The 17,862-nt window shown below is 31.8% G+C and overlaps 3 protein-coding genes across 3 annotated transcripts in view; 2 read left to right on the top strand and 1 right to left on the bottom strand.

Moving 5' to 3' along the window:
- Positions 1,026-2,710, top strand: LOC104741477 (GDSL esterase/lipase At1g28670-like). The gene is made up of 5 exons (XM_010462357.2): positions 1,026-1,352; positions 1,490-1,708; positions 1,797-1,945; positions 2,032-2,308; positions 2,388-2,710. Exons 1-5 carry the CDS (start codon positions 1,088-1,090, stop codon positions 2,645-2,647), a joined length of 1,170 nt encoding a protein of 389 aa, XP_010460659.1. The 5' UTR covers positions 1,026-1,087; the 3' UTR covers positions 2,648-2,710.
- Positions 4,012-5,531, bottom strand: LOC104743595 (F-box/LRR-repeat/kelch-repeat protein At1g09650-like). The gene is made up of 3 exons (XM_010464656.1): positions 5,110-5,531; positions 4,378-5,036; positions 4,012-4,217 (listed from the first exon to the last, which is right to left on the bottom strand). The coding sequence occupies exons 1-3, from the start codon at positions 5,529-5,531 to the stop codon at positions 4,012-4,014; spliced, it is 1,287 nt and encodes a 428-aa protein (XP_010462958.1).
- The window catches only part of LOC104743594, a 28,655-nt gene continuing 26,486 nt past the window's right edge, over positions 15,694-17,862 (top strand). The window contains exons 1-2 of the mRNA XM_010464655.1: positions 15,694-15,840; positions 16,206-16,317. Of these exons, the coding sequence (XP_010462957.1) occupies positions 15,694-15,840; positions 16,206-16,317 (259 nt within the window). The remainder of the gene's footprint in view (positions 15,841-16,205; positions 16,318-17,862) is intronic.

Here is a 17,862-nt window from a genome sequence, read left to right as displayed (position 1 = left end):
TTTTTTTTTTTTTTTTTTTTGAACATGGTTCTAAAGACAATTTATTTTTGCTAATCAAGAAAATGTTTCAATTGAAATATATGTTTGAATTTTCTTTTCTATTTTTATTACATTTTCTATTTATAAAAATTAGTGTAAAAATATAAAATTCAAAATCAAAAATACAATATCAAAATGAAAAAAAACAAATCCGTAGCAAATTTATGCTACGGATTTGTGATGAATGCAAATAATTGCTACTAATTTGTGAGGAAACATATTTCTGAGTTTATAAGATTATTAATATTTTGCGATAGAAATTATGTCGCAAAAGTCTTGCAAATCTGCGAGGGATTTACTTCGACATATTTTGCAAGAGAGTTGCGAGGATTATTATCCATCGCAGTTTGCATGTGTTTTGCGACGGATTTATATTCGTCGCAATTTTTGCGAGGAAAGTGCTTCGATTTCCAATTTGTGACACGCGTATTGCGAGGAAATAACGTTTCTCGCAAATCTGTCACTATTACCATTTTGCGAAGGATAAGCGACAAATATTGCCGTTGCAATAGGTATGTTTTCTTTTAGTGATATTTACGAATCATTTTTTTTTCTTTCAAAAATAGGTAATACTCGAACAAATATAATTTATATTTTCAATAATATTTAATATATTTGATTCATACTTAGTTCCAAATAAAAATTGACTCCATTAAAAATTAGTGAGCAGATCGGGCCACTTGAGGGAACGGATCACGGATACTATCGCGTGCGTCAAAACATCTCCATGATCAATTCAAAATTGTTTTCTTTTTCAGTCATTTTATAATTCGTTATTATAAAAACTATACAAAGTAAGGAAGGAATCTTTCGTTATATTATTTTCAACGATATCGAATAATCCAACTTTGTGATGGGAGCGTCCAACTTGTCTGACGTTTTTAGTTACTTCATTTTCAACCAATAACCAAATACTACTCTTTCTTGCTGGCATCATAAATGAAATCTAATAATTGCCTCATCTCTTGCCATTATTCAATGATGATCTCAAAAAAGACTATAAAAAATTGAGTGATAGAGACGACAAAGACCACGACTCTTCTTCCCCATGGCTTCTTCGCTGAGGAAGCTCATCTCAAGCTTTGTACTTGTCTTATACTCCACTACCATCATTGTCGTTTCATCAGAATCTCATTGTCGGCGGTTTAAGTCAATCATCAGCTTTGGTGATTCCATTGCCGACACCGGAAATTATCTCCATCTCTCCGACATTAATCATCTTCCTCAAACCGCCTTTCTTCCTTACGGTGAAAGCTTCTTCCATCCTCCCACCGGCCGTGCCTCTGATGGTCGTCTCATCATCGACTTCATTGGTACCTAATTTTTCCTCTCTTTAGGCAAAAACCACTTGTTCTCATCTGCTTTAGGTCTTTCTTGCGTGAACATCAAGTTATAAACCCTACTTCCTCCAGAGTTTTAATTTTGTAATGATTTCTTACTATTCAAACAGCCGAATTCTTGGGACTACCGTACGTACCACCTTACTTCGGATCCCAAAACGTGAGCTTCGAACAAGGGATCAATTTTGCGGTGTATGGAGCAACCGCATTGGATCGAGCGTTTCTTGTGGGAAAAGGTATTGAGACTGATTTCACCAATGTGAGTCTAAGTGTTCAGCTTAACACCTTTAAGCAGATTTTGCCTAACCTCTGCGCCTCATCCTCTCTTGGTTAGTAAACTTAGCCTTGTTCACTTCTATATCAGTGATGATGAATCGAGCTTGGTTTTAACGGGGGTTGATTTCTTTCTGTGTTCAGATTGTAGAGAGATGCTTGAAGACTCACTGATACTCATGGGAGAGATTGGAGGAAACGACTATAATTACCCGTTTTTCGAAGGCAAAAGTATCAATGAAATCAAAGAGCTTGTTCCTTTAATCATCAAAGCTATTTCTTCTGCAATTGTGGTAACAAATCTTTACATTTCCCTCCGCCAACACAAAAAGGTGTTTTATGTTTTTTTTTTATAACAAATTAAGAAACAAAACTACAGGATTTGGTCGATTTAGGGGGCAAAACATTTTTGGTACCCGGAGGCTTCCCAGCAGGATGCTCTGCGGCGTATCTGACTCTATTTCAGACCGTGGCAGAACAAGACCATGATCCTTTGACAGGTTGTATCCCATGGCTCAACGAATTTGGAGAGCACCACAACGAACAGCTTAAGACAGAACTCAAACGACTCCAAAAACTCTATCCTCATGTCAACATCATTTACGCCGACTACCACAATTCCTTATACCGGTTTTTTCAAGAACCAGCTAAATACGGTCCGTTCCACTTAAAACTCTGCCACTGACCTTTCACGGTTTGATTCATTAACCGATATTTGTTTCTCTCTTATATTAGGATTTAAGAACCCTTTGGCTGCATGTTGTGGAGTCGGAGGTCAATACAACTTCACTATTGATAAAGAGTGTGGATATGAAGGAGTTGGCTATTGTCAAAATCCTTCTGAGCATGTGAATTGGGATGGTTATCATTTAACCGAAGCCACGTACCAGAAGATGGCTCAGAGTTTACTCAACGGCCCCTATGCAACTCCTGCTTTTGATTGGTCCTGCCTTGACTCTGATTCAGTGGCTAAGGAGTGTTCCTTCAGCAGTTAAAATTCATTAATTTGTTGTAAAAAGAATGTGATGATGATTATTAACAAGAACAGATTGCTTGTACTGCAAGATTTGACTAATGACAAATGGATAAGTGGTAAATGTAGACAAGATATAATCTACATTAGTCTATATTTTATTAATGGAAAGTTGTATATAGAAATCCCCAAAATATGTAATTAGGAAAAATAAAACCCTAAAAAACTTACGATTTTGATACACCAGTTTGGACTTTGCCTCCTAGGCTCCTCTGCTCCGATTTTCTCTTTTCCACGACGTCTCTTGTTGTTGTCTTCCCTGCAACCTTCCTTCGAAAGTTCGAAGTCTTTTTCTTTATGCTTTAGTTAACAAGTTGGAGGAAGCAAAGATTACGTTATGCATATCTGACAATAATCAAATTCATTTAATAGAAAATAAACTCTGGAAATAACAAACAGGGTATCCAATGGAGTCAGCAGTGTAATAGTAAATGGTCGTGCCAATGGCATGACAAACCTAAATATTGACCTTAATGTAAGTTTATTAAAAATTAAATTATACACGTCCACTAAATCTTAAACTATTATAATATCCATAAAATTGTTTAGTATAGGATAAAAGAACGGTTTCATGCTTAGGTTTTTAGGGGATATGATGAAGTTAAAATTGTTTAGTATAACAATGACTAATTCACCAAAACACAAGTAATTTTTAGTGGATGTGTATAATTTAGAGTCGATATGGACTTGATTTTATGGACATGAAATCATAAATCTGTAACCATAATTATCCCATGTCCAACATATACACCCGCATATTCAAGTAAAGTTTCAGACATATTTCATGTAAGTGTAAATATAGATTACAAATTTGCTCAAAAAATTATTGCCTCTGCTTCTGTTTGTCCTTGCACCTGTCCCTCTGCTTTGGGTTCGGTTTCAGGGTGTTCCTCTTCTCGCAGCTGCACCGTTTCCATGTGCTGTGGCTCGTTTGTTGTCTCTGTTTCTGTTAACCCTTCCAGGTCCTGTATGGCTTGAACCACCGCTCGATTTTCACTTCCTCCCATCTCAGATTTCAACACAGTAACAATATCCTTAGCTCTCGCTTGCTGCATAAATGAGACATCAAAACCAAGCCATAAGCAAATAACATAGAAACCAAGAAATGACCATATTGTGTTTCTGTTCATTAGATAATAAAAACTTACAAACAACTCAAACTTCTTCTTAAGTTCTCTCCATAGTCACCATCTTGCCGCCCAGAAGCTCCCTTTGACACCACATTCTACGTTTATAAACGCAGTAATATTAGATTTAATCAAATAATATTAGAGACAGTGCCAAAGACTCGTCGGTCACGAAGAAACACTCTCTCTTTTAACGTCTTCAATGGGCTTGTCCGTATGGATCAAAGTCAATATCCAGGCTCAAGAAATCACGAACCGGAGCTCCAACCCAAGGTTTCTCCCTTGGACAAAGTAAACGTGCTCTGTCCCAAACAGGTTCAATCGAGATCTTAGTCGCTCCACGAGCTATTTCCGCCGTAGCGTTAAAGAACAGACTCGCACTAGAGTAAAGAGAGATATGGGAGACTAAGAAAAAAGAAGAAGAAAAAATAGAAGAGCACTTTAATACAAGCAATCCTGGTAATAATAATACAAGACCACAAACATAGCTTAAAAGAGACAAACCAAATGGAGATTACATAACGCATATCTGACAATAATCAAATTCATTTAATGGAGAATAAACTCTGGAAATAACAAACAGGGAATCCAATGGAGTCAGCAGTGAAAGCAGCATCATAAGTTTTGGTTTGCGGATCATGTACCACCAGTGTTCGACTATCTTGTCGAGAAAAATACAGCAACTTCTTCTTCTTCTTCTTCTTCTTCTTATTCTTCTTGTCCCCATCCAAAAGTGCTAGTGGCACGACCGGGTATTGAACTTGGAAATCAAACTTGATGAAAGTTTGATCAAGATCTAAGGAATAAATCTTGGCCCATGTCTTGCTCTCAGAGTTGAACGACCATATATCTTGGTTGAGCCAATTCATAGAGGAGACGCACAAGCGGTCGTCAAGGTTGCACATATTGAACTTGTCAGGTTTTGCATTGGCAAAAGGAGTTACAGGGATGACTTGAAAAGCTTCGGTGTGAAGATCCAAAGATATAACTTGGGTTTCTGGGCAGTCGACGGTGAACCAATAAAGCGAGCCATCTACATAGGCAGGATATCGGGAAAAAATCCGGTAAGGTACAGAGGGAGTGACATACCTCCAGGCATTGGTGGTAAAGTCGAAAACTTCGCATGTAGTAGCAGTACCGTCCTCTAGGGACAACTCGGAGGAGTTGTATAACCAAACGGCCTTGTATCTGCCTGTGAATTTGTCTTTACCGAACCCGGCCAAGCTTAAACAAAATGGTTTTTCCTCTGTCAATTATGAGTTGGTTAAAGCCGGAAAGAAGAAGAACTCGATGCCACCTAGTGGTGGCATTGACCACAAAACCGGAGCGGTCGGGAAAGTAGAGACAAACGAGACCGTCACAGCAACTCTCAGCAACAAGGTAATATGTGTTATCCCAAGGAGTAGAGATCTGGAGCGATGATGATGAACCCACCACCAATGTTCTTAGAGATTCGATTCCCGCGACTTGTTCTACGTCATCCGGGTCAGTGAAACCATCCTCGTAAAGAAATACAGACACCATAAGAACATCAGGATCTCCTGATTGCTGACAATGCTTGTATTGTCTTTCTTGGAATAAAGGGGATTCGATCGTTGATTTCCACTGCTTCGATACAGCCTTGAATCTCATCAGAGATGTCGCTGGAGCTCTCTCGAGGATGAGCTCTACGACATCGTGGTAAAGACATTCCGTTCTCGAACAAAGTTTTTTCGACATAACGTTGTTGCAAAATAATATTTCTCTTCATCGTGCAGAACCCTAGTTATCTCATATCTGACCCAAAAAAAAGTAAATTTCACCAACACTTTTCCTTTTTTTTTTTTTTTTTTTTTTTTTTTNTTTTTTTGAGAAAGAACTTTTCCTTTTTTCTTGAATATAGAAAATTTCATTCTACGGATCTCATCAATTTATGAAGGAAAAAAAAGAAGAAAAAAAAAGGAAAGGATCGTCTTAATCCAGTTGAACATATTGTTCCTCTATGTATATCTCCTAACTGAACTAAACTCATTTCTTTAGAAGGTATGTTCATTGGAGACTTGGAGTTATGGGTATTTGGGTCAAATTCGGATGTACAGAACGCAATATATATTACCGGACTTTTAACACACAAACACACAAAAAAAACCCAATTACCGGTTTAGTGTAGCGAACTTTAGCATATAATTTGGGGGATTTATAAGTAAACAGAGGATTGATTATAGAACAAATGCATTCGAGTCAACATTATTTAGGCCATTTTAATAAATAAACAATGGGTTATACACTATCAAAGACAAAGACGGTAATCTAGTATCTACCATGACTATGCCAAAGAAACTAAATGAACCACTGACAAAATAAAATAGAAATGAAATTGTAGCAAGCTATTACAGATCGATATAAACAGAAAGAACAGGTTTGCACTATGAAGTTCTTGGATTCATGTTGTCGTATATTTTACCCCTCTTCAAGTGCCACACAAAACTATCATAATAAAAAGATGCGTAATGTTGGCACCTTTAAGATATATAAAGGAACAACCTAACAGAGGAAGTATGCCTTTGCATGAAAGCATCTGTTAACTATTCCAAATATAATAATTTTGTTTCTTCTTTCAATGCAGTATAAATGTATACTAAGATACAATACATATATGATATATCGTTAAACGTGTTGACATATCACTTTACCTGAAATCTTTGGAAAATGTAGCAAAATTAAATAGTGGGAACGATACATAAAATTTAAAAATAAAGTTTCACTTTTTTATAATAAGACGAGAGACTAGCCCAATTTGTATCCCATGCATGCATAAACTTGAGTGCTTTTTTTTTTTGGGTACAAATCTTAAGTAGTGCATTTTAGCCATCTATTTTTTTTGTTCAAAAGCCAATCTAGGCTTGATGAAACTATCTAGGGTTGCCGAGAATGCAACCTCTATATCTCCTAAACTTCATATTATAAGAAAACATTTTGATTGTATATAGTTTTCGTTTTTACTTATCTTTTTTCTAAATAAAAATCATTTGAATTACTCGTCTAGAAATGTCCACATGGTACCAGAGCGCCAACCTTACTGAAGAACCCATCATAAATCTAACATTATATATATTAAAAACTTGTTTCTGTTTTTTTCTTTTTCTTTGTGTGAACTTGTTTATTTTATAATGTGACTAGTGATGTTCGCTTCAATACAACATTTTGTTTCTTTTTTGTGGTCTAGTCTAAAGACATTTAACGTTAAAATAAACATTTGCTATTACCATATACAGTTTGAGGTAGTTAAGTAGTTTCTTGTATAATTAGCTTATCTGAGATTGTCAGGCATATACCATTATAATTAACTTTAGACTACTATGATTTTTTTTATAAAATGACATTTTCTAATACCATGTGTACTAGAACTAATCATTCTAAAAGAAATCTGAAGTTAAGAAAAATTATTTGATGTCAAACTAACCTAACTACAAATAAATACATTAACCGTTATCTTGTTTTCTTCATTCTCTTTTTTTGTTATATCAGTCTTTGTTATTAGATCTCTTGTAGTTCTTAGTAAACCAAAGAGAAGGAAGAAGAGGAAAGGGCGGCAAGGGTTTATTTTAAATCAATGTGTACTAGTTAGAAACTAATTTATAAAAGTATTTATTAATTAGTTCATAATGACTTAATGTCATTTGTAATCCATAAGAAATATTACAAAATTACTGCACAAAAGCTTCCAAGCATATATATGAATGGATTGAAAACATATTTTTAGTTTTACTAAAAGATAGATCATAGTACATAGTATTGATACATCCTGTTCTTATATCATATTCTAAATTATTAAATTTTACATGAAATAGATATAAAATAAGAAAATTATATTAAAGTTTACTTCAAATTATTTCATTATGAATATAAAATAGAAAATTGATTAATTTTGAATTTTTTTTTAAGAAATTTTCAATAACTTTATAAAAAATTTAAAAGAAAATTTCAATAACTTTATAAGACTTTTTAAAGCATTTCTAAGAATTTTAGGTTCTTATTCATTTTTGATTCTGGTTTGGTTGAATTTTAATTACTGAGTTTCTTATATGTTCAGTTTATTTTCTAAGTTAAGCTAAAATGATTTTTAAAGTTGTATAGTAAATCTTTTAATGTGCTACTAACGGGTTAATATAGAAGCACAATGGTATCATAAAGTTTTTAATATGGGGTGCATGTATAGATGGTTTACATTATCTTTTTATGAAACGCTAAATTTTCATATAGGCTAGTTTTTGTTTAGTGTTTAAAGAATCTCTTACAACGTAGTAATAATAATAATAAAAAATCTACATAAATCAGTGTTCTACCTTTTTCTAGGATACACCTTTCTAAAAAGAAAAGAAAAAAAGTTCATACCAATGTTTTCACGCCTGGCCCGGTCCGACCGGTTAACCCGTGACCCGGAGACTTCACAGGTTCGGGTATAGTGCTAATAACCGGTAGTAATAAAACCGGCAAAATTCAGAAAAAAACCGTTATTAATCCGCGATCCGGTGAACCAGTTGACCCGGCCGGTTAGCGGTTTAAAAATTCTATTTGATTTTTGAAAAAAATGTAAAGAGATTCACAATTTCAATTACTTTTAAAACCTTTTATTCGTTTAGAGCTTAGACGGTAACACATAACTCACAACACAACTCTCGTCTTCAACTCCTTTGTCATCTCTCGAACTCTGGGTAAGAACAGTTAGTGTTCTTTATTTTTTTTATTTGGATTTAAGAATTTTAATCATTTTATTATTATTATTAAACTTTATACTTTGTTAACATGATATTCTTTTTTATAATATTTTTAAAAATATTTATTTTATATAAATACATTAAACATATTTTACTCAATTGACCCGTAATCGAATCCGATTGACCCGATGACCCGGTGACCCGAGAGCTAGTCCGGTTCACAATCCGAATCGGGTTTCAAACATTGGTTCATACATTTGTAGATTTTTTATCTAAGTACAGCTAAACAAAATTATATCCCATAAAAATAAAAGAAAGGAAAAGAAAATAGCTTCGTGAGATGTCAAAATTATGAAGAAGGAAAAAAACAAATCTGATTATCTTGTCTCTAAAAAGTGTAACGGTTTCAAAAAAAAAAAAAAGACAGTTAAAGCCTGTTAACAATATCAGTTGAAGAGTACCATCATAAGCAACGAACGGTGATAGATTTGGGAACGGTGCTTTTTACATATATATTTTTTTTCATTTTCTTTCTATGCTTTATTCTTTTAAAATATATTATCTTAAATAACTGATTATAGAGTGACAACTCACTCTCAATTCACAGCTTTTTTCCATCTTGGGATTGTCTTTAGTCTAAAAATAGCTATTTCCTCTATCTCTGATATTGTTCTGGTAGAGAATGTTCTCCTCTACATCGCAACTATGACATATCTACATAAATAAATTAAATTATGTCGTAGATTTTTTCTGGAAAATATAACTAATTTGTTGAGATTTGCATAATAACAATCAAAATATTCAGTAATTTTTTATCACGTTAATTTGGTACAAAATATTGTATAAACTTATCTAATAGTAAAATATTAGTAAAAAGTAATAATTAACAGTTAATATATTGTTTTTTAATTTATAATTTTATAAGTAACAGTATTATCTTGAAATTCACATATAATTTTATAACTAACGACACCGCATAACGACAATATAGCTAAATTTAATTATGTATTATCATTATTTATAAATGTTAACTTGTTTTAACTAGTTCTATAATATGTGGCGCCGTATAACGACAATATAGTTATATTTAGTTTATTCATTATCATTATTTAAAAATGTAAACTAGTTTTCACTAGTTTTGTAATTTGCGGCGCTGTCACAAAAACTTACATTAACTTTAAACAGTATGTTTACTTAAATTTTAGTGAAGTAGATGGTGTTTACGTTACTAAATTTTAAATTTTGTAAAATAAAAAAAAAATTGAAGTATATCTACTAATAATGAGGGTAAATTAGTGGAGTTCTGAATAATGACAAAAAAATAAATAGTGTAATTTTTTAATTTATTCACCGTAAATACTTTAAAGTAAAAAATTATAAAAAAAAAACTAGAAAAACAAAAAGATACAAAACAATTCAAATGTTATCGTTATGATGAGAAAGTAGCTAAGAGCTTCCTCATTGGACATTGGGTATATATATGCCTATATGGTAGGATTCTCAATATCACCTATACAAACTCCCCCAATTTCTATATCGCTCACCTTTTTTTACTCAAACTCTCCAGTAGTGTCTCTGGTTTTTCTTTCTTTGCAGTTTAGCTCTATTGCAATTCAGATCCTACATCAAAGTTTTATTGAATTGTACAAAAGAGAAATAGTAGAGATCTGTCTAGATAATGAGTAAATACCATACTGATTTCCAACATATAACCATATTTCTTGTCTTCTTTGATTTTTATTTATCTTTTGTTTTGTTTTCTTTGTATATCAATCCTTAGATTTCATGTGCAGAATCCTAAAAAGAAGAACAATCTATTGCTACCGAAGGTGAGAAAGAAAGAGTTATTTGCTTATTGCCAACCCTTTTTTAAAGAAAATTATTGTTTTTGGAGTCTCAGCACATAGATTTATTTAGTTTGGTTTTTCGTTATTCATATATCAAGATGAAAGTGCTCAGGAAAGTTATCAGTGTTGTCTATTTGATATATGCACTAAAAGCTAGAGGCATTTTTCTTGTATACTGATATTTTAGAGGCCTCAAACAGTTTTTTTCAAGGCTGATTCTGCTTGTGTTATATGTGATATTTATTTTCTATACACACGGATTACTTTATTTTTTTAATATCAAATAGTTTTAAACCAAAAATATGAACTAAACAAGGGCTGAGCATCCAAGTATTAGGGTCAGTTTCTAGTAGGAACGGGTTTGAGTTTCAGACAGGGAATTTTAGATTTTTAACAGAATAAATTTAAAAATTCGATTTGGGTTAGATCGGGTATCGGTTTTTTCAGAATTTCTAAAAGCCTAATTAAATCGAAAATTTTGGATTTGGATTCAGTCCAATTTTTTGGTTCGGTTCCAGTTCAGATTTTTGATTAGATTTTTTTGCACAAGCCTAAACTATATGATTACCTCATGTAAGTGTTGCCTTTGTGAAATATAAAGGAGCTTAGGCAAGTCCCTACTAGCCCTGGGCATATTACCTTGAACCCGAAACCCGAACCCAATCCAAAGTAGGGGTTCGGGTCGGGTTCAGGTAGTGTGTAAAACCCTATCAGGTGTAATACATTTAAGGTTCGGATACCCGATCGGATTCGGATATTACCCGAACTCGAATATCCACCCGAACTAATCCGAATTAAATGTAAAAATATGCATCTAAAAAGATTTGAACCCAAAACCTTGTGCATTTAAGGATGCATCTTTAACCATTTTGTCATCTTAGTTTCTTTGTCCTAATGTAAAACGTTAAATATTTTTATATATATATATATACAAGTGTTTTAAAATTTTAAAAAAATAAAAATTAGTTTTTTTTGTTTATGGTTTGTTTGAGTTCGGGTATATCTAAATTACCCGAACCCGAACGGGTAATACCTGAACCCAATCCGATAGTATAAAAAATCTGAACGTATTCTATATGTCTAAACCCGAAAACCCGAAAACCCAAAAACCCAAACTCGATCGGGTTTGAGAACCCAAATGCCCAGGGCTAGTCTCTACAGTGGTAGAAACTGAGAACATGGACGAAGTATTTGCTGGATTATTCTCCGTTCCAGCAATAAGCGAGGCTACTCCCACAACGAGTACACAACCAAGTCTAGTCCCATTTCCAGAGTCATTAACAATACCACAATATCCACCTGACGTGGTATGTTACCTACTCTTACACATTTTATAGAACATTTAATCATTATAACAAAAAGCCTTCCAAAAAAAAAAATCATGAAAACATATTCTACTAATTAAATTCGTTTTCATATATAAGCAGGAGCCAGTGAGCCACTATGCATTGCTTCTGGATATTTACAACACTCCGATCAACAAGATTTATTGAATCCAAACTTGCTCAATTCCTTTCAAGAGCCAGATGTGTCTACAATGGTAAATTATATATTTCACTTTTTTTTGGTTATCAGGTTTCAAGAGCCAGATCTCTTGTAGTTCTCAGTAAACAAAAGAGAACGAAGAAGAGGAAAGGGCGGCAAGGATTTATAAAATTATTTATTAGTTCATAATGACTTAATGTCATTTGTAATCCATAAGAAATATTACAAAATTACTGCATAAAAGCTTGCAAGCATATATAAGAATGGATTGAAAACATATTTTTAGTTTTACTAAAAGATAGATTATAGTACATAGTATTGATACATCCTCTTCTTATATCATATTCTAAATTATTAAATTTTACATGAAATAAATATCAAATAAGAATTTTATATTAAAGTTTATTTCAAATTATTTCATTATGAATATGTAATAGAAAATCGATTAATTTGAAGAAACTTTTACGAAATTTTCAATAACTTTATAAGACTTTTAAAAGAAAATTTCAGTAACCTTATAAGACTTTTTAAAGCATTTCTAAGAATTTTGGGTTCTTATTCAGTTTTGATTCTGGGTTTGGTTGAATTTTAATTACTGGGTTTCTTTTATGTTCAGTTTATTTTCCAAGTTAAGCTAAAATGATTTTTAAAGTTGTATATTAAATCTTTTAATGGGCTGCTAACAGGTTAATATAGAAGCACAATGGTAACTTAAAGAATTTAATATGGGCTGCATGTATAAGATAATTTACATTATTTTTTTATGAAACACCAAATTTGCATATAGGGTAGTTTTTGTTTGTATCTAAAGAATCTCTTACAACGTAGTAATAATAATAACAAAAAAATCTACATAAATTAGTGTTCTACCTTTTTTCTCTAGGATACACCTTACTAAAAAGAAAAGAAAAAAAAGTTCATGAGATGTCAAAACTATGAAAAAGGAAAAAAAAATCTGATGTTTATACCTTTCCATGTTTGATAAAATCTCTATACCTTTCCATGTTTGACAAAATCTCTAAAAAGTGTAACGGTTGCAAAAAAAAAAAAACAGGCAGTTAAAGCCTGTAATCAATATTAGTTGTGTCAGTTGAAGAGAATCATCATAAGCAACGAACGGTGATAGATTTGGGTAGAATCCATTGCAAATAACACGTGTAACAATCATTGTCTCTTTTTTTTTTTTCCTAACATAACCTTCCATGCTTTATATATATATATATTTCATTTTATTTCTATGTTTTACCTTGAATAACATTAGTTTTTGGGAAGTAAATACAAAAAAGACTTTTCTAATTTAAGTAAAAAGCACTGATTATAGAGCGACAACTCACTGTCAATTCACAGCTTTTTTTCCATCTTGGGATTGTCTTTAGTCTAAAAATGACATATCTACATAAATAAATTAAATTATGTAGTAGATATTTTCTGAAAAATATAACTAATATGTTGAGATTTGCGTAATAATAATCAAAGTATTCAGTAATTTTTTATCACCTTACTTTGGTACAAAATATTGTATAAACTTATTTAATAATAAAATATTAGTAAAAAATAATAAGTAACAGTTAATATATTGTTTTTTAATTTATAACTTTTATAAGTTACAGTGTTATCTTGAAATTAACATATAATTTTATAATTAATGACACCGCATAACGACAATATAGCTAAATTTAATTATGAATTATCATTATTTATAAATGTTAACTAGTTTTCACTAGTTCTATAATTGGGCGCTGTATAGCGATAATATAGTTACATTTAGTTTATTCATTATCATTATCTAAAAATGTAAATTAGTTTTCACTAGTTTTATATTTTGCAGCGCTGCCACGAAAACTCACATTAACTATAAACAATATTTTTACTTAAAGAGATTTTAGTGAACTAGATCATGTTTAAGTTACTAAATTATAAGTTCTGTAAAATAAGTTTAAAAAAAAATTCTGAAGTATATCTACTAATACTGAGGGTAAATTAGTGGAGTTCTGAATAATGACAAAAAAAATAGTGTAATTTTTTAATTTATTCACCTTAAATACTTTTAAAGTAAAAAATTATAAAAAAGCTGGCAAAACAAAAAGATACAAAACATTTTAACAGGTGTCGTTATGATAATAAAGTAGCTAAGAGCTTCCTCATTGACATTGGATATATATATGCCTATATGGTAGGGTTCTCAATATCACCTATACAAACTCCCCTAGTTTCCATATCGCTCACCTTTTTTTTACTCCAACTCTCCAGTAAGTGTTTCTCGTTTTTTTTTTTCTTTCCAGTTTAGCTCTATTGCAATTCAGATCCTACATCAAAGTTATTGAATTGTACAAAAGAGACATAGTAGAGATCTGTCTAGATAATGAGTAAATACCATACTGATTTCCAACATATAACCATATTTCTTGTCTTCTTTGATTTTTATTTATCTTTTGTTTTGTTTTCTTTGTATACCAATCCTTAGATTTCATGTGCAGAATCCTAAAAAGAATATCAACCTATTGCTACTGAAGGTGAGAAAGAAAGATTTATTTGCTTCTTGCAAACCTTTTTTAAAGAAAATTATTGGTTTTAGAGTCATCAGCACATAGATTTATTTAGTTTGATATTTTGTTATTCATATATCAAGATGAAAGTGCTCAGGAAAGTTATCAATGTTGTCTATTTGATGGATGCACTAAAAGCTAGAGGCATTTTTCTTGTATACTGGTATTTTAGAGGCCTCAAGCAGTTTTGTTTTCTTCAAAACTAAGACTAAATTTAAGAAAACAATATTTTAAAGGAAAGAAATGTTTTTCAAAAGGAAAAATGGCTTTTTTCAAAGGCAAAAAATAGCTTTCTCCAAGAGGAAAAGAAATACCATTTTCAAATTAAATAATTATATTAGCCACAAGCTAGGCTCTTATTTAACCAGCTTCCGACCAAGGCTGATTCTGCTTGATCAAGGCTGATTCTGCTTGTATTATATGTGAAATTTATTTTCTATACACTTATTTAATTCTTCTGCACACACATGAATTACTTTATTTTTTTTAATATCAAATAGTTTTAAACCAAAAATATAAACTAAACGAGGGCTGGGCATCCAAGTATTAGGGTCGGTCTCTAATAGGAATGGGTTTGAGTTTTTTCAGGCATGAAATTTTAGATTTTAATTGGATAAATGTAAAAATTCTGTTTGGGTTGGATCAGGTATAGATTTTTTCAGAATTTCTAAAATCCTGATTAAATCGAAAATTCTGGGTTTGGATTCAGTCCAATTTTTTGGTTTGGTTCCAGTTCAGATTTTTGATTAGATTTTTTTGCACAAGCCTAAACTAGAGGTTTGGCAAGTTAAATATTCTTATAATATCAATTAAAATTTAGATGGTCCAGTAACTTGTTTCTTTACTTTTGGTTAAACCAAAGTTTTGTGTGTGTGTGTGTGTGGTTAAATACAATATGGTTAAACCAAAGTTTGATTTTCTTCTCATCAATTCATACTCGAATCTGATATTTGAATACATATAAGTAGGATGATATCGATCGGTATACAAAAAACGATTCCTCATGTTAGAATTTATACTTGTCTAGCTAGTTTAGTCAAATGGAAGCCAAACATGCTTGCTAATTTAATTTATGATTACCTCAGGTACGTATCGATCTTCCAGTTAAACAAGTCAATATGCTCGATGATCAAAGTTTGCCATTTAGTCCTTCGTGGTTCCCCCCGTCAATCGATGGTATACCTTTTTTTGTTTTTGTCGTGCTTCAAGTTTTATATAAAACTCTATTGTGATATATGTCTATATAGATGAATAAACTTAAGTTTTGCCTTTGTGAAATATAAAGGAGCTTAGGCAAGACCCTACAATGGTAGAAACTGAGAACATGGACGAAGTATTTGCTGGATTATTCTCCGTTCCAGCAATAAGCGAGGCTACTCCCACAACGAGTACACAACCAAGTCTAGTCCCATTGCCACAGTCATTAACAATACCACAATATCCACCTGACGTGGTATGTTACCTACTCTTACACATTTTATAGAACATTTAATCATTATAACAAGATTTACTTAATCCAAACATGATGTATTCTTTTCAAGAGCCAGATGCTTCTACAATGGTACATTAACTGAATTCGTTTTTATTTCGCCTAAGCAGCAGCAACAACCACCATTATTCAATTCACATGGATATGTACAACAATCTGATGAACAAGGTTTATTAAATCCAAACAGACTGAATTCTTTTCATGAACCTGATGTTTCTACAATGGTAAATTACAAATTTCATTTTTTTTTCTAATTCGAATGTAACCAGATGAGACTGTATGCTAAGAAACTAATCAATTATAATATATAATTATGTTCGTTTTCATTTTGCCAACAACCATTATCCAATTCAAATGGATATTTACAACAATCAGATGAAGAAGATTTATTACAGAACATGCTGAATTCTTTTCAGGAACCAGGTGGTTCTGCAATGGTACGTTAGTTTTCCTTTGTTTTTTTTTTCACTTTTAATTAGTGCAGGACTCATCTTTTACAAAATCAAATTTCTGTGACCTCTCCTCAACTTCAAATACCATCGATTTCTACCAGGTATTAAGTCCAAACATATATAGTCGGTCACAAAATTCAGCACAAGAGATAATTTCTTCTGTGGCAAATTAATTTTTGAACTCATTTTTTTTTTTGGACAAAAGAACTTTCATTCACTTAAATCCTCAAAAGAGGGTAGTTCATACAAATTAGAGCTAAGGTAATACAAGGAAAATAAAGATAAACGCTCAAAAGAGGGAAGTTCGTACAAATTTTTGAACTCATTTAGTTTTCTCATTTCTTAGGCATCATGGCAACACGCAAGAGTTTGTAGGTCAGCCTTTTCCGAGCTTTAGACCCCCTCAACAAGAGACTTCTACACAAATACGTCTATGCACAAACTCATTGACTACTCCCCTACAGGTACCATATATTTCATTCGATGAATGAACTATGTGATTATCTTTTTTTTTATAAGTAATTTCAGTAAGAAACCTAAATATTATTTAAAAGAAAAACTAAAACATTAATAACTAACGAGCTGCCCTATCGCTACTTTTTTTTATCTAAGGTCCCACATCGATCACAAGGTTTTTTTTTCAATGTCTTTGATTATTTACTTTCACTTGATAGTTTATTGAAGGCCACATCAAAAGACCATTTTATAACAATATTTTATTTTAAAGAAAAATCAAAACAAGAAATATATTTTATATAGAGAACATTAATACACACATAGATATGTATACAAAATTAGAACTTTTATCAAAATAAAAAAATATTATTGATGATACGTGTACATTACAGACAAGTGCTATTCTAGGGCGTCGAAGAAGAAATCATCAAAATCAATTTGTGCATGGAGAATCATCATCGTCTGCCCACCAAAGAAAGGTAGTATATAAATATATGTTACTCTCCAAGATAAACAGAATTGATGAGAAAAATACATTTCAATAATGCAGAGGATCGTTTTGCTAGTAAGCAATGTTGATTCAAATGCAGCCAATCCTCCCGGTCAACATAGGTTTATACTTTCCCATCTATTTTTTTTTTTCATTTCACTTTTTTCTATCTATTTTCATAAGTCGTTTTGATTATCATAGGACTCTCGATATAAATATTAATATCATTCTTATGGACATCATAATTATGTTTATATTGTTTCTGATCCAACAAAAGTATGACAGAATTGTCCCAAAACACAAAAATACATCATCCTTACTTTAATTACATGATTACTACTTACAAATTTTCCATATATAACTTTTTAATGGTATTTTTCATATATATAATTAGCTTCATATTATTATATTTATTTCACAGTATTTTATCACTGACTACAAAGAGACTTATGAACATTACTAATAAATACGTTTTACCTTTTTATTTCAGGATACAAAATTCATTATATGATCCAGCATATGAAAGCCTTGGTTTAGCTATCGATCCTATCTTGAGAAATTTTCATTTTCACAGATGAGAAAAACGCT

Source organism: Camelina sativa, chromosome 14 (assembly GCF_000633955.1).
Source record: "Camelina sativa cultivar DH55 chromosome 14, Cs, whole genome shotgun sequence".
Lineage (NCBI taxonomy): Eukaryota > Viridiplantae > Streptophyta > Magnoliopsida > Brassicales > Brassicaceae > Camelina > Camelina sativa.
Note: the sequence above shows the minus strand (reverse complement) of the source record. Positions and strands in the feature narration are given on the sequence as shown.

Excerpts from the sequence above, each read along its gene's own strand:
- LOC104741477 (XM_010462357.2), top strand. The coding sequence starts at position 1,088 with ATGGCTTCTTCGCTGAGGAAGCTCATCTCAAGCTTTGTACTTGTCTTA. Across the intron at positions 1,946-2,031 it reads CTATTTCTTCTGCAATTGTG|GATTTGGTCGATTTAGGGGG; the intron begins GTAACAAATCTT and ends ACAAAACTACAG. Across the intron at positions 2,309-2,387 it reads TCAAGAACCAGCTAAATACG|GATTTAAGAACCCTTTGGCT; the intron begins GTCCGTTCCACT and ends CTCTTATATTAG.
- LOC104743595 (XM_010464656.1), bottom strand. The coding sequence starts at position 5,531 with ATGTCGAAAAAACTTTGTTCGAGAACGGAATGTCTTTACCACGATGTC. Across the intron at positions 5,037-5,109 it reads GTGGTCAATGCCACCACTAG|CTTGGCCGGGTTCGGTAAAG; the intron begins GTGGCATCGAGT and ends ATTTTGTTTAAG. Across the intron at positions 4,218-4,377 it reads CCCTGTTTGTTATTTCCAGA|TCTCCCATATCTCTCTTTAC; the intron begins GTTTATTCTCCA and ends CTTTTTTCTTAG.